The sequence below is a fragment of the Gossypium arboreum genome, chromosome 3 (genome assembly GCF_025698485.1).
Source record: "Gossypium arboreum isolate Shixiya-1 chromosome 3, ASM2569848v2, whole genome shotgun sequence".
Lineage (NCBI taxonomy): Eukaryota > Viridiplantae > Streptophyta > Magnoliopsida > Malvales > Malvaceae > Gossypium > Gossypium arboreum.
In genome coordinates, this window is record NC_069072.1 from 67,061,748 (window position 1) to 67,079,991 (window position 18,244).

General features: G+C 34.2%; 1 protein-coding gene across 1 annotated transcript in view; it reads left to right on the plus strand.

The window, feature by feature from the left end:
- The window catches only part of LOC108454119 (uncharacterized), a 28,229-nt gene extending 12,419 nt beyond the window's left edge, over nt 1–15,810 (plus strand). The window contains exon 10 of the mRNA XM_017752444.2: nt 15,452–15,810. Within this exon, the coding sequence (XP_017607933.1) occupies nt 15,452–15,530 (79 nt within the window). The 3' untranslated portion in view covers nt 15,531–15,810. The remainder of the gene's footprint in view (nt 1–15,451) is intronic.
- The last annotated feature ends 2,434 nt before the right edge of the window (nt 15,811–18,244 follow it).

The window sequence follows — 18,244 nt, forward strand, 5'->3', positions numbered from 1 at the left end:
TTCTATATATTATTCATCATCTAATTGTATCTCTACTATTTTTAGTGATTTTTCGAACTCACGTCACTGCTGCTGTCTGAATCTATTTTATGATAAATTTTACCTATTTTATGGTTTCCATGGATTAGCTAGCAATTTAGCATACATAACACCATATATGATCATGATTAGCCATTCCAATGGCTAATCATTACCAAGCATTTCCATACCACTCAATAACCATATCATAAGACCATATACACAAAATGATTATAATGCTATACATGTCATACTCAAAATATACAAGCCATTATTACAAGATGGTATACGGATAGTGTGAGCGTGCCTCCGACCGTTTCTAATTTCCCAGCTGGCTTGTCAACACTACAAGGAATGAAAAGGAGGGAGTAAGCATAAATACTTAGTAAGTTCACATGCAAATAGCAAGTAACATAACTATATAAGCAAAGATAAAACATCATTTGCATAATCATCACCGAGACATTCATATCACATTTTCATTTATCATCTTACCATATTGTTGTTATATCGAGTTTTCAACCCGAGGGTTAAGTACATACCTGTTCAAAGTATTCATTTCACTAGACTTACCAATACGTCCCTTTCATCTCGAGTATTCCTCCGCTTGAGTAAAATTTTACCCGTTGAACACATCGGAATATAATTCGGATACATGGAAAGTTTGCACATAAGTGCCACATATGTAGCCAAGCTACTATGTAACCCGCCCATAAGCGAACTCGGACTCAACTCAACGAGCTCGGGCGTTCGCATCCATGAGTGAACACGGACTCAACTCAACGAGTTCGGATGCCTAGTTACATCTCACGAACTCGGACTCAACTCAACGAGTTCGGACATTTGCATCCATAAGTGAACTCGGACTCAACTCAACGAGTTCGGATGCTCAACCATCCTAGTGACATGTCACTTGTATCCTAATCTATTCCTAAGGTTCAAACGGGCGTTTTCCTCGATCACACATCTTTTCCATCTTCCACGGAATATCGAAATTGATACTTCGATGATAGTTCATACTCATCAAGTAATTCACATAATTACATATTATTCAACAATAACCACAAAGCATAATATTTCATGATAATAATCAGCATCATATCATATAAACAATATTAAATTGCTTAAAATGACAATTATGTTACTACATTTACACATGAACTTACCTCGTATGCGAAAATGGCTACTTTTACCATTTCGTCCACAACTTGGTATTTTCCCCATTTTAGCCCGAATTTTAGTTTTCCTTGCTCTATCATTTAAAATATAGTCTAATTAGGACTCACATTATTCAAATTGACCTAAAATCATATTTTGGAAAAATTACAGTTTTGCCCCTAAACTTTTGCATATTTACACTTTTGCCTCAAAGCTCGTAAATTAAACTTCAGCCTATTTTCTTATGTTTTATGACATGCTGATCATTTTTCCCTTCTATGGCAACATCAAATTCTCACTCTAACATGTACTTATGACAATTAGGTATTTTTACCGATTAAGCCCTTTTGTTAGTTTTCGCTTAAAACCAAGTAGCACAAGTTGTCTAACATAATTTAAAACCTCATATTCTATCATAAAACACCAAAATACACAAATTTCACCTATGGGTATTTTTCCAAATATAAATCCTAGGTTAAATTATTGCTAGCATAAGCTTAATCGAGCTACCAGGACTCCAAAAACGTAAAGAACTTGAAAAACGGGGCTAGAATGGACTTACAATCGAGCTTGGAAGCTTGAAAAACCCTAGCCATAGTTTCTCCTTGCTATATCCGGCCATGGGGTTGAAGATGAACAAAATTGGCTTTTAATTTTGTATTTTAATTCATTTTACCCCTAAATGACCAAAATGCCCTTACTACTAAACTTTCCAAAAATTCCATCCATGTCCAATTTTTGTCCATAGACTTAGAAATTGGTCAAATTGCTATTTAAGACCTCCTAATTAATATTTCAAAACAATTTCATACTAAAAACTTCTAGAATGCAAGTTTTACAAATTATTCGATTTAGTCCCTAATTTCAATTTAAGCAATTTATGCATAAAATTTCTTCACGAAATTTTCACACAATCATGCAATCATATCATAGACCTCAAAATAATCATAAAATAATTATTTCTATCTTGGATTTTGTGGTCACGAAACCACTATTCCGACTAGGCCCAAAATCAGGATATTACATCTATATTCAACAAATGAGACGACTAGTGTTGGCATATGTTAGGAAAAATACATGATCTGCTGGCACTACTTTATAACAATTCAGTTACCATACTTTTATTAATCATATTCACCTACTATTGCTTGATTGCCCCTAGTATTTCACCCAACTTGAGCCAACACTTGTCTTTCCATCTTGTATAAAAATTAATAATATGATATTCAAAAGTTCTGGCCTAGTGTATTTTCATGTAACTAATGTCCTTGGAGTGCAAAACCTTACTATTCAATAGTAGATGGTTGTGACTAATTTGTTTGTCTTAATCCAAAGTCCATCAAAAGGAACATTATATGCCTACTACTAATCCATAACTAAAAATTCAATCATAATAGTAAAGGTGTGGTGGCCATCACCAATGCAAAGCAATGGACCCCTTGAGCATCAACCCGTTGTTTAGAGAACCCAAAGAATGGGCTCGTAGGCTTAATATATCCATAACAATCTTTTTTTTCTCGGCAGGATTAAAAATTTATTAGAAATAGAAAAATTACAGGTTGAACAGCCTTAAGGTAACGCTACCTATCAACGAACATCATAAGAGATACATCATTGAAACGTAAAGAGATACAACCCCGCCAACACTAAGACATTATAAAATCACTGAAAACGAAATGGAGGAGCATCAAAGACCATCTAAAAAACACCATAAAGCACTTAAGTACACAATTCATGAGGAAATGCATCCCAACTTAATAAACCAAAAGACTACCTTTGACATTACCCTAAACTGGAATGTGACATTGCCAAAAAAAACTTAAATCAACGATCCGGCTTTGTCTGATACCAACAAAACTCACAAGATTCTTCATTTTGAAGCATTTCTCAAAGCATTCCCAGCATCTTTCCGATAGGCAAAACATATAGAACCCCAATATTAAAAGTTTCCTTTAAGATTCATTAGTTCTTTAAAAATTGCTTCTTCTCACCATCAACTAAAAGTTCCAATAAATTTTCAAACTCTGGTTCGAATCCATAGACTGTTGGAAAATATTTGGTTCAAAAACGGTTTTATTATACGATGGAAAATTTAAATTTTGAAAATCAAGTCGATTTGTGCAATTTATAGCAATAAACTTTATCCAAAATCGCATCTGTGTTTTCGGTTAGACGGATACTTTTCGTTCCCGGCTTTCAACCAAATGACTCTCCGCTATTCTCGTACCATGAAATGTTTCGAGTGTGGGTTTAAATAAATTCGAATCAAACATAGGACTAGGAATTATTTACTTTATTTTAGAGTGAAAGCAAAATTCTCTCTTTAATAAAAGCATGTAGAATTGTTATTTCAGAAAATAGAATTTATACTTAAAAATAAACTCACGCTATTTTTGAGTAAAATAATAATATCTTAAAGTTGTGTGTTTAACCCTATCATTGTCATCTATTTATAGAGAAAAGAAGCGAAACCCTTGTTATATTAGTATAAGTCTATTTCAATAGAAAACAAAATCCTAGTCTAACTAGAAATGAGAGATAACAACCCTAGTTAAATATACTAGGGTTTTTCGTCCCATGTATTAACATAAGGGGTTTTTGAACCTCTCTCGTATCGAGTCTAATTATAAGTGTTTTTTGAACTTTTAATACAACACTTTCTAATTCAATCTAACCCAATACATGTTTTTCTATTTTCCAAAATAAACATTATAAATTTATTTAAATAAATAAATTTATTTTTCAATTAAATAATTTTCTCAACTCGATTCCAATTCTATTAAAATCATGGCAACTTTACCGTAAAAGAATTTATGATAAAGTATATTTAATATTTCCACATTCAATAGATTCACTATGACCAATTAATTTAATTCAATTTTTGAACTTCAATTAATTAATTAATTAATTAACTAATTAATTAATTAATAATTTAAAAAATCATAAATTAATTTTTTAGGCCATTGCCATTTAGTGAGAAAATCACATTCATTTCTGAATGTTTCTCATTTCTCCAACTTTACCATTTCTATCAAATTCTATTCATTTGATTCAACATGCAATTCATTTTTGGTTACAACGACCTAGTGGAGGGATCAGTTAGACATATGCGACTAGAACTCAAATGATTGATAATTAAGTTCCAGCTGTTCTCCTATAAATTAGAAACTCATTTAGTCACAAAGTCATTCCACTAATGTATCGTGACTGACCTCTCCCTAATGACATACCATTATGAAAGCAACTCGATCAATACTCGTCCAATGACTTTTTCATAAGTCTGTTACCCTCATAGGATATCCTTAATCTTTTTGGGATAAATCCACTCTCCCAATAAGATACTATTTTATCTCATTATAACTATTATATCTTCTTTCACAAAAAGTCAATTACTATCTAGTAGTAATCAAGTAATTCATCACAAATATGAACGACTTATGGCCACATTTACTTTTCATCTATCATGTAATGCCAATGAGAGGATATCATTTATAAGGATCTTGGGAAATGAAATTCCACTATTGTGAATGATGATACATACTACAGAAGTTGTACACCTAATGCACCAGGTTTTGATTCCTTATCTATTTGAACTCAACCGTTACTTACATAAAAGTATACAAGTCACGCATACATAATTCATTATCCACTCAAGATTAAGGTATGTCACACTTTGAACGTCACAAGTGAATAAATCTATAAACAGATTCAAGACCTATTATGCTTGGGTGCAGTTGTTGAGAAATGCACCCATATTGTAATAAAGATGTAACTGTTTTCTATTTATTTGAACGATAAATAAATAAAAAAGTTAGTTTCACATTTCACTATTATATATTTTGTATTTATGTCTTTTATATTTTGCATGCATAGAAAAATTGTGACAAGTAAATATTAACTCATTGATTATCTAAAGTTCAAATTGAAGATAAGTGGCATTGTAAAGAACATTTACATTGCAAGAAAGACAACTTACTTCAATAGATAATCTAAATGAGTTTGTAATCCTGTAAAAGAATCAAAGTGAGCATTTGATTTAAATATTGGGAAGGGTTATTATGTTGTCTACAATCCCAATTGATGAGATGACTAGTCCTGGTTATGGGAGCAGTTGACTCCACGATTAGAGACATAAATGTATTCATTGGTAGAATGATATATTGGTCTGGACCCAAAATGAATTAATTCTGAATCTGTTTGTGAATTAATTCACTTGTCACATTCATGGTGTGATTTACCTAAATCCTGAGATATCACTGACCATGCGTATGCAACTCATGTGCTTCGATATAAGTGGAGGCTTATGCTCTAAAGATGATTGAGCCCATAGCTGGTATGTTGGGTACATCATTTGTGTATGGTATGAATTTGCTAACAACAGTGAAATTCATAACTCAATTAAAGAGTTAATGATATCCTCTCCTTGGCATTGTATAGATTGATAAATATGGAATGTGGCTACGGGTTGCTTATTTTTGAACGAGCAATTTATCATAATCATTTATTGACAATTATCATATTAATCATTAAGAAGACACAATGATGACAATGAGATAAAATATGATTGTATTGAGTGAACAGATTTAACTCAAAGAAATCAAGGATATCATAGGAGGGTAACACACAAAGGACAAAACAGTTGGATGAATTACTTTCTAAAGAGTATACAACAATGAGTTTTCAATCATGGTACTTATTGTGGATTGACTCCATGATTAAGTAATTATGAGTTATTGGAACGATATTTCTGGACATAATTGCAATCACTAGAGCCTAATTGTATATGTCTGATTGGTCCATCTGCTAGCTCAACAAAAGCTTGATCGAACTACATTTGAATCAAAAGAAAATTCTACGACTTTGGGAATAATTTAATTGAGTCAATTTATTCAATATGGAATTAAATTAGGGGGTTGCGAGAATTGTTCAACTAGATAAATTTAATTAAAGAATTTTCTTGAAAAATTAATTTGGAAAATTTAAGTGATTTTTGAAAAAATTAATTTTGATCAAGTAAAATTAAATTAATCAAATAAATTAAAATTAATATGATATTTTTGGAAGTTAATTTTCAAGTTAGACAATTGACCCAATGGGTAATTGAACTTGAAAGTTGGATCTGATATAGTAAATTGGGTCCGGGAGCCCAAAATTGAGACCAAAACCCAAAAATTGGTCAAACCGGGCTCGATATATGAAACCTAGCTGACGGTCCAACCGGTGGCTAGACCGGACCGTTCGGGTTGTCATTGACCCGGGTCAAATTGGCAGCAGTTGAACTAGCTCGGGGTGCCATAAGGGTGTCGCACTTGCATCACTGGAACGAATTGTCAGTGGCTGCGATGGCGGCTTCCCGGTGGCCGGCAGCGGTTGGTCATCGGTAATTGAATAGTAGAAGAGTTACATTTCTACTGAGACTCTATCGGAGAATTTGATTTCAAATTAATTATTCCAAAAATAATATTATTTTAATAGTTTAATATTAATTTTAATTTAATACTTATCTTGTAGATAAATATTTTATTATTTTAGTAAGATTTAATATTAAATTTAATCTAATATTTATCTTAATAAATATTATATTAACTTAATATTAACGTGATTAAGTTTAATCATAATTGAACTCTCTAAATTTTCCCCATATAAAGAGAGCCTTGAGACATTATTTACACACTTGAATTAAAGAGAAAGTTGTAAAGAGAAAATTCTCTGAAGAGATTATTCCAAAAAATTTTTATAAATATTTTTTTTAATTTACAACCTGACCTAAAAGTTTAGAGAAATTGCAAAATTACGCCACTAGTAATTTCTGTGAAAAATTTTCTGATTCGATGCGGGCCCACACTCAATAGACGTGAGCTTAAGGATAGCGAAGAAGACTACTCGGTTGAAGTGCTCATTCTAGATAAATCGAAAAGGTACAATTTTTATTACTTTAGATATAATAACCACTATATTGTTTTAGAAAAAAAAAATTAAAATTTTGGTTTTTCCCTAAATTTATTTCTTACTTGTGTTTTCCAAACCTGGTTTTTCTAGTAATAGTCTGATGTGCTGTCAGTCTAGTCAGTGACATCTATATCCCTATCTTTTGGGAGTCATCTGCTCCGATGCCCAAGACAGGACATCTCCTCAATTGGACTTTATAGATGACATATTAGTCTTTCAATCGGTTTGTTAATTTCTTATTAGACTAAGGATATGTTTAGGTTCATATACTAATATAAGTTGTCTTTTCGTATTACAATATGACCACGTAATATTGCTTAGTGTTAGTTTAAATATTAGACAACTAGTGAGTCAATATTTTCTTTTTATTTTCTTTGCATGAAAAAAACACATAAGGACATTATACAAAGTATATTAATGTAATCCATGAATAATTTTATTAACCAATTTGTTCGAAAAAAATTACAAGTGTACAAACGATTATTCTACATTTAGGTCACCAGATCCAACACTAAATTACTTCATAAAGTTATCAATTCTAGGGTTTAAGCACGTTCGATTTAATCCAATTAATCAATTTTAAACCTTAACTTTAGACTAATCACACCCACTTCAATTAATCAATCTCCCTACGGATTTAGTTACTACCCATTTTAATTGCCCTTAATCCGATCCTAAAGTCATCAATTCTAGGGTTTAAGCACGTTCGATTTAATCCAATTAATCAATTTTAAACCCTAACTTTAAACTAATCACATCCATTTTAATTAATCAATCTCCCTACGAATTTAGTTACTACCTATTTTAATTGCCCTTAATCTAATAAATTTGTAAAATATTAAATAATGAAAAATGAAGTAGAAAGGTAAGAGATTGCTCAAAATTCTAATGAAATTGATGTTGGAGATCACTTGGGTGGTACGCTAATTTGTGACTATTTGCGATGGAGAAATTCATAACGAACAAAAGCGTAAAAATAAAGAAAAGAAACAATGAACAACAATAGCAAAAACTTAGAAATTACTTAGAAATAAAAACTGTAGAAAAATCAAGATTCAATCCTTAAATCTATTTAATCTTCTACACTAAAACATAAGCGAGCCTCCCAATATGATGGTTTAATATTATATTTATAGTTGAAATGTCTTTTGACCTAATTGGGTCGATCTGACCCTTAATTACAAGTTAATGGCACTTGTATGGATGGAAACACCCTTGTAGATTTTTGTTCTGCTGAGTGTCGATGTCATGACTTTGCAGGCAGTTTGCTCGAATCTCTAGAGAAGGGTTTGATGTCGTGACATTGCTTCCTTAATGCCATGACTTTGTTCCAGCTATGTAATTGACTTCCATATTTTGTTACTGGCTTAAATGTTGCGACATTCAATATTGAATGTTGCGACTTCATAGTCCAATGTTGCAACTTTGCTTCCTCGATGTTGCGACTTTGGAACCAAATTACTTGCCTTGTAGATGTTGGTAAAAAATTCATCTAACTATTGGAGTAACTTCAATATTACGACTTTAGTATATGGATGTTGCGACATTTGGTCTTATCCACTATCTCCTTAGCTTTAGTTGTTTCTTACACACTTCATCAACTTGTTAAAGCTTCCTTGGGCTTGAATTGGCCTAATTGACCAAGAAACATAGTAAAAAGAATCATTTTATTCAATTAAAGATAATAACTAGATAATTCCTAAAACTAATGAAAATCACCTAAAAATACTTGATTACAAGCTCCATAAGTAGCGAAAAGAACCTAATTTGCCATAACAAGTTATGGCAAATCAAATTCCTTTACACTTTAGTCTGCTTGCCCCCAAGAAAACACAAAACACAAACACATGCAAATTATGACGACCTTTGAGCATGTTTGATGAAGAAATTTAGTTTAGGACATGAGTGCCAAGAATGTCTTCTTTACCATATTTACCATGCAATTTCAGTATGATACCTAACAAACTCATAACTTCTAAAATTAATCATGAGAGTTCAATCGATTACAACCTAAACAAGATACAACTAACATGATATTTATCTATGAATTGATTTGCCAAGGTAACATAGGGCTTCTCGACTTGTAACTGATAACATGTTGGTTTGCATGATTTTTTAAGTTTAATTCGGTTAATTTTTTAATTGATCCTTGTTGAATTAGTGCTTTTATATTTTAATCTTGTTAGGAATACAATTGGGACGCTAAAAGTAAAAAACGAGCAGAAAAAGACCAAATTGAAACACAATCAATGAAATGAGGCCGAATAAAAAATATGGAGAAAGCCAAGGACTCATAAGATTTTTTTGACTTTGTAAAAGCCAAAAATAGAAAAAATCTTAGTTTACTTTTTATTTTCTTTTAATTATATGTTGAAGTGGTTAAAGCCAAAATTAGTAAATACCATGTGTATAAATAGGGCTTTAATGTACTTAGGAAAGACACATTTAATTTCACATTTTGATTTCAAATTGGAATTAGATAGAATTATTTTTTTTTCCTCCAATTTGGGTGTGAGCATTCTGTTGCTTCCATTTACATTTCTTTATTTTTTTTAAATTGGTCTAATTGCTTTCCAAGTACCTTTCTTTCCCATTCTTCACCATCATCATCAAATCACCTTTCAAAATCTACAAAGTATGAATAATTTCATGCTTCACTAAATTCCATCTTAGCTTTAGGCTGATTTTTTTTCGGTCGGGAATCGTGAGATACGTATCCATACTAAAAATCCTTCCAATCGGTATTCACATTTTTCTTAAGTATCGGGATTAACAACTCATCCCTTAAAGTTAACTCGATTACAAGTCAAAAAGTGCACGTTAGGTTGGAGTCGTGTTTGCTGACAGTTGGAGAAATGAGTCGGCTGTGCTGTATTCGGATCTCCGAGAACAAATCAAGGAAGAAGTGATCAGGTTTAAATGACCCACGCGGTTGAGGTCGTTAATTCAAGTTGGGTTCTTCAGAGTGCAAGGTTGCCGGAATCTTGAATTTGGGACACGTGTGTATTGGTTAGATTATCGGTAAGGTTTGGTTTGCAGGTCGTATTGGGACCAGCTATGAGAGGAAGAATTGGTGATTAGGATATTCTTAATTGCAATAACCAGCTTATCGTTTAGAGGAGAAAATTAATTTTCAATGATCAATTGAAAAATCTGAAATCCACCGAGTCTAGGGCTAAGGCTTATTATCTTTGATTACAAAATTTGAATTTAATTTCCAATTTAATTTCTAATTATTTATGCTGTTTCAATTATTTAATTTCTAAACATTCCAAAACTCCCCTGACTTATTTGTTTATTTTTTTCACAAGCCCATTTTAAATCGTGGGCACGACTTTTGTTACGACTTTCGACACGACAAAAATTCTAATCACAAGTTAAACGTGGAAATTGATTATAACATCCAATCCCTATGGACTCGACCCTACTACCACTCTTACTACTATTTAGAGTTATTTTTGTAGGAATTATATTTTATGGTTTCGACGTCCATTAAATTTTAGCGCTGTTGCCGGGGATTGGAGATATTTTTCTAATTTTTGTTTATTTATCTTATGACCAAATCAAAATCGAGAACTCTAGAGTTTGAATCAGAAATTGAGAAATTATCTCGACAAATATGGAGAGAAGCCATTCGACATGATAAACGACCAAATCTCGAATTTGAAACCATATCATTCACCAAGGAAACTTTCTATTCGACAAACCAAACCAGATGGCTAAACAGACGATACACCAACTCGCTGTGCACCAGATGAACAACAACCCTTATGTATAATCTATCCGGTAGGAGGAACGCCATTCAATTTAAAGTCGGGTTTGATCCATTTACTACCCACTTTCCGTGGATTACAGAACAAAAATATGCACACCCACATTAAAGAGTTCCATATAGTGTACACAAGTATGAAGCATCAGGGAGTAACCGAAAACCAAATCAAACTTCGTGCTTTTCCTTTCTCATTAGCTGACTCTGCTAGAGAATGACTATTTTATTTACCCTCGAGATCTATCAACACATGGTCTAACATGTCTCGTTTGTTCCTTGACAAGTACTTCTCTGCAGGTCGAGCGGCTGAACTAAGGAGAGACATCGTGGGAATCCATCAGAAAGAGACTGAATCGCTCTATGATTACTAGGAGTGATAACAAAAGTTGTGTGCAAGTTGCCCACAACATGGAATGATTGAACAAACACTCTTGCAATATTTCTATGAGGGTTTGCTCCCGATAGAAATGAAAATGATAGATGCTGCAAGTGGAGGGGCACTTGTTAACATAACTCCTCAAAAAGCACGAGAGTTGATATCGACAATGGCTGCTAACTCTCAGCAATTCTGACCGACTACAAAACCCACAAGACGGGTTCATGGGTTAAGTTCTCTATCTCTAGAAGATAAAATTGATCAGTTGACTAATGTTGTTCAAACTTTGCTTACAGATAAAATAGGCCCAACACGGTTGTGCAAAATTTGCGCTAAGCCAGATCACCCGACGGACTCATGTCTAATTTTACATGATGATTCAACAGAACAAGCAAATGTTGTCGAGAACTTTCCAGGACCGTCCCAAAGGTGATATGAACCCTACTCGAACTCATATAATGTGGGGTGGAAGGATCACCCAAATCTAAGTTATGGGTCGAATCCTCAGTTCAATCAATCTTACTAACAAAGATTGCCTCCGAATCGACAATTACCACCCCCAAAAGTCATCTTTGGAAGTCATAGTGGAAAGGCTAGCCAATAGTACTGAGAAGTTTTAACAAAAAATTGAAATACATTTGCAGGAGTTAGATAAGCAAGTGAGCAAGCTTGCACACACGGTTAGTCGTTTGGAGTCCTAAGGTAAGCTGCTGCCCCAAACTGAGCCTAATCCTCGACACAATGTAAGTGCTATGACGTTTAGGAGTAGAAAGGTTTTGGAGCCCGTACTTGGCACGAGTCGTGCCCATGACGTTAGTCGAGATAAGAAGAAACTTGACGCAGAGGCTCCAGTGGAGTCAACACCATAAAAATCATTTGCAGTACCACCCCCGTTTCTTGGAAGACTAGTTTAATGCAAAAAGGAGCGAGAAGATAACGAGCGAGAATAGAAAGAGATCCTTGACATGTTTCAAAAGGTAGAAATCAACATACCTCTTCTTGATGCGATTAAACAAATTCCACGGTATGCAAAATTCTTAAAAGAATTATGCCCAAGTAAGAGGAAGCTTTTAAGCAATGAAAAGGTCTTTGCTGTTTTACAAAGGAAAATACCACTTAAATTTAAGGACCAAGGTATATTTTCCATATCTTGCAAAATAGGTAGTTTCTATATTAAAAAAGCCATGTGTGACTTAGGCGCATCAATTAATGTTATGCCTTTGTCAATTTATAAACTACTTAATGTAGGTCCTTTGAAGAAAACAGGTGTAATTATTCAACTTGCAGATAGATCTGTAGTGCATCTGGAAGGAGTGCTGGAGGATGTTCTTGTTAAGGTAAACAAACTGATATTTCCTGTAGACTTCTACATTATCAATATGGAGTATGACAACTCAGCCAATTCGTCTAACATACTTCTTAGGAGACCATTCTTAAGTACCGCGCGAACGAAAATTGATGTTTGAAGTGGAACACTTACCATGGAATTTGACGGTGAAGTGGTTAGGTTTAATGTTTATGAGGATATGAGACATCCCAATGATAATTACAATTCGTACCTTGTAGGAATGAGGATCTCGATGTTAAGGAAGAGGAATTATCGATGATCCAAAAACCAATACGTAAAGCTGTCATGAAAGCCTCAAAATTAGAACTTAAATTGTTTCTAGAACGTACAAGGATTCCAACAGAGAAAAATGCAAAGATGAACGGAGAAGCTCAAAGACGCATCAATCCACTAATGATAGGGGAATTTAGGAAGGGCTTCAAGGATAGTGGGAAAAGGTCGAAAACTTTTTGTAAGAATATCCAAGTGCACAAGATGGAAAAATTAATTCTTAATAAGCTAAACGGATAACATTTAAGTTCGTCGAGCTAACGACGTTAAACAAAAGCGTTTTTTAGGAGGTAACCAAAATTTATTTTTAATTTAATGAATTTTTTAAATTTCAGTTTAATTTGGATTAAAAATAAAATGAATAATAACCAGATTATTATTTAATCAGGTTAATGTGTTATTTTCAAGTACGTAATGGAGGTTGTCAATTTTTCCAAAATCAGATACTGATGGTAACGTGGGCACGCCGTGCTAAATGCTGACAATTATTTCCCAATCCTAACAACATCATTAGAAACACATGGGGAGTATTCTTAACTTTTCTCTTTGCTTGTTGTTTGAGTTACTGAACTTTATTGCATATAAAGCATGCTTGAGGACAAGCATAGATTAAGTGGGGGGTTAAAATGGTAAGTAAAATGGTAAGTATGCATGATATTTGCTGCATGTCTCTTTTGCATATGTTCAATCTTATGTTAGATTTATTCGATAGTTTATTTTGACATTGAGCCTCTAATCTCATTACTTAGTCAATTTGGAAAATTGGGCAATTTTTGAATTAAAGTGTTCAAGTATCTAGATTAGTCGACATGTAATAGCCCGTTTTTGGGTCAGATCGGAGCAGTAGTTTCGGGACCACAAATTTGAAGTAGAAATGTTAATTTTATTAGTACTTTAAGGTCTACAGTATGATTGAATGATTTTGTAAAAATTTCGATAAGAAATTTTATCGATAGAGTGTCTAATTTAACTAATAGGACTAAATTGCAATAGGTGCAAAAAATGTGTTCTAGAAGCTAAAGGTGTCTAATTGCTATGAAATTTTAAATTGGAGGTCCTTAAATAGTAATTAGACCATTATATTTTACTATGGACAAAAATGGACATGGTTAGATAAAATTTCAAAGTTTTAAGTGAATGACATTTTAGTCATTTGGTAAATAAAGACAAAATAACTAAAATAAAAGTATTCATCTTCTCAAATTAGTCTCCCCATAGCTGAAAATTTCAAGGAGTCCATATTTAGGTTTTAGCCACTTTCAAGCTCGATTATAAGTCATTTTGCCCCGTTTTTCATGATTTTTATGTTTTTGAAGTTGTCTCAACCTACTCTAGCTATTTAAAGGACTAATTTGAAAGAAAAATGAAGTCTAAAATTTTAACCCTGTTGAATATTTGTGTATTTTGATGTTTAATGGTAGAAAATGCATGTTTGGTTTTAGATAAACAACATTTACCAAGTGATTTTTGATGAAAATGTTAAATAGGGACTTATTTGTAAAAGTTGAAAATGTGTGTAAAAATGTTAATAAATAGAAAATGTGGGCTATTATGAGCAAGGAATGGGTTGAGCTAGGCTTGGGAGTCATTTTACGAGCCTAGGGACTAAAATGTAAAAAGTTAAAAAGTTAGGAGCAAAAATGTAATGTAAACCATAATGTGTTTGGGATTAAATTGACTAATGTGATGATTGAATGAGTTAAATGTGGTATTATAGATCAAGAAAGACGAGGTTTTGACCTAGACCAGGAAAAGAACAAGATTGTGGACTAAATCGAACTATTAGCCATTTTGTACCGAGGTAAGTTCGTATGTTAAAAATAAGCTTTAGAATAAATTTACTTAAATGCTTTAATATTGCATGAATTGCATGTTTGATTATGTGAATGAGTATAATTCTATGAATGAGTTCGATGACGATTCGACAAGTGAGAAGTCTTGTTGAACCTTAGGAATAGATTAGGATAAAAGTGACATGTCACTAGGGTTAGTATGTGTTATGTGATCATGTGATTCGGGTACGGTCTCGTACGTCCTACCAATGGCTAAGTATACCGGCATATGTTACGGTTACTTGACAGCTTGTGTGAGTGGCATCGAGAACTACGTCTTGACTGACAGCTTGTGTGAGCAGGCCCATTGAGTAGCTTGAGAGCCAGCAATTATGCGATATGAGATTGAGGTAGCATTGGCTACATATGCGGCACTTAGTGTGCAAGATTCCCAAGTATCCGATATTATTATTCCTAGTGGTTCATGGGTATGTCAAAGATAAGATATGTGTAAGTTCATTTCGAGATGGTTCAGAGATGTACTGAAAGCCCATGTTTATTAAATGCTTGAAACGATGAATATGAGGTAAGTTTTGTGGCGGAATGAGTTATGATCATGAGACTATGGAAAATTTACATTTAATTATGTTATAATATTTAAATGTTATTTGCATGGTAAGGTTGCTTATTTCTTGCATACGAGCTTACTAAGCTATACCATGTTGCTTATTTCTTGCATACGAGCTTACTAAGCTATATAGCTTACTCCGTTTATTTTCATGTTTTTATAGTGTCGCCAAGCTAGCTTGGATCGAAGATCGTCGGAGATTCGAATCACACTATCAAACTCTCATTTTTGGGTATAGATGATCTTAGTATTTTAAAAGTATGGCATGTAGAGGGACTGGTCATTTTGTATTATGTGTTAATTGATTTGGCCAAATGTATTGGCTTATATTGTTTAAGGTGATTTGGTATTTAGCCATGTAATTGGCTTATTTTGGCTAACATGGTTGTAAGCCTAAGTATATTCACAAATGTGCCAATGTCTTTGGTGATATGGTCATGGTATGCTTGGTTAATGATGGAATGTGATTCATAGCATGAATGTGAAATGTTGAGAAATGTGATATATTGATGAGATGATAAATTTGTGCACATTTAGATGTCTTGAAAGTAGTAAATTGAGGCTTAATGAATGTGAAATTTGCATGATTGATACAGGGCATAATAAATGTGGTGAGTATGCTAGATGTTACTATAATAAATATGTTAAGTGTTGGTAATGAATGATATGATTTAGCCTTGATTGTGAATGTTTTGGTTGCTTAAACCTGCCACGGATTATGCCTTTGAACTTTTGTGGGTGTAGGTGTAAATGAGGGTGGCAAATAGCTTGGTAAATAGCCTTTATTTTGTTTACATGGTCTGCCCTATGGGCGTGTGTTCTAGCCGTGTGTCCCCTACACCTTAATTTTCAGAAATAGAATGCTCAGACTTGAGCACACGGGTAGAGACATGGGTGTGTGTCTTGGCCATGTAAATGGCATGGCCTTGAACACGGGCGTGTGCTTTGGTCGTGTGAAGTATGCACCTATTTTATCAAAATTAATTTTTCACATGGTCTAGCACACGAGCGTGTGACTTAGCCTTGTGATCGCAATTTGTTCATGGGTTACAAGTCAGAGAGTTACATGGGGTCGGGACACAAGCGTGTGTGACCACACGACCTACCAGCACAGGCGTGTCCCATATCCACACGGGCATGTAACCCTTGTTTAGTAGAAATTTTTTTTAAGTTTTGTAAAAATTTATAAAGTTCTTGTTTAGTCCCGGACCACTCCCAAAGCCTGTTTAGGGTCTCGTAGGCTCATATTAGGGACTTTATGATTAATTGCAAATGGTTTTTATTTGGACACAAATTTATGGCTTAGAATTATATGATTGTCTATGTGGTAAGTCCAATAACGCCTCAGGCCCTATTCCGGTATTGAATATGGGCAAGGGGTGTTACATTTAGTGGTATTAGAGTAATGGTTTAGTCGATTCTCGGACTAACGTAGCGTGTGTAAGTGTCTAGCTATACATGCCATATATAAGTTTTGATATTATGACGACTCCTGACAATTTAAACTGTGCTTTCATATAGTAAATGGATCTCGATCGAAAGGTGGCTGATGATGTTGAGAGTAATGCGTTGGCTCTTGCTCAAGGGACCGCGCCATCTGAAAGTAGACCAGTGACGATTAGTCAAGGAGGAGAGGCTAAAGAAGCCTTCTTCTAAAGGATGAGTGAGTGGTTTTCTAAGTTTATTCGGACAAATCTGGCTGCCCAACATTCTCTACCCCCTCCTAACCCTCAACAGGTTCTCGTAGCTCCCCAAGGTGTGGAATTGGTAAGACTGAACAAGCTCCAGTTGATAAGATTCAAAAACAAATGGCTGAAGAATTTAGAGCAAATGTTGATGACGATCCATAGAGAACAGAATTCTGGCTTGAGAACTCTATCCGGTTATTTGATGAGCTTTCTTGCACCCCGGATGAGTGCTTGAAATGCGCTATATCACTCCTGAGGGATACAGCATATCAGTGGTGGAACACTCTTATATTTGTGGTACCAAGAGAAAGAGTTGCTTGGGATTTCTTCCAAGAGGAATTCAGAAAGAAGTACATCAGTAAGCGGTTTATTGATCAGAAACATAAGGAGTTCTTGGAGTTGAAACAAGGCCAAATGACTGTGACTGAATACGAGTAGGAGTTTGTTAGACTCGGTAAGTATGCTAAGAATGTGTTTCAACAGAAGCTATTATGTGTAAGAGATTCGAAGATGGGCTGAATGAGGACATTAGGCTATTAGTTGGGATTTTAGAGTTGAAAGAATTTGTTGTGCTAGTCGAACGAGCTTGCAAAGCCGAAGAGTTGAGTAGGAAAATAGAAAACCTGAGTTTGAGGCTAGAGATTCGAGAAAGAGGCCGATGAATAAGTCTTTTCAATCTTCGTCAAAGAAGTTGAGAGATTTGTATGATCGCTCCAATGCTTCAGCCGGGTATCCCAACAGAGATCGTAGGAAATAATATTCGGGTTCTAAGGCCCAAACTACATCCATAGCGAGTGTTGGTAATGCTAGGTCTAATAAGCCTGAATGCCAACATTGTGGTAGACGACATTCCGGTGAATGTAGGATGAATAATCGGGCTTATTTTAAATATGGCTCCCAAGGTCATTTTAATCGAGATTGCCCAGAAATGGTTGAAAAAGATAAATTTCAAATGCAAGATTGAGTAGCACTGCTGCTAGAGGGAGGCCAATGAGAAATATGGGAAATGGGACATTAGCAAAGGAGTATCCAAAGATTCAGATGTGAGATCGAAAACTAGATCACTTGCTAGAGCTTATGCCATCCGTGCTCGCGAGGATGCATCCTCCCCTGACGTGATCACTGGTACATTTTCTCTTTATCATACTAATGTAGTTGCATTAATTGATCCTGGATCGACTCATTCCTATATTTGCATGAATCTGATATCTAGTAAGAATTCGCCTGTTGAATTTACTGAGTTTGTGATTAAGGTGTCGAATCCCTTA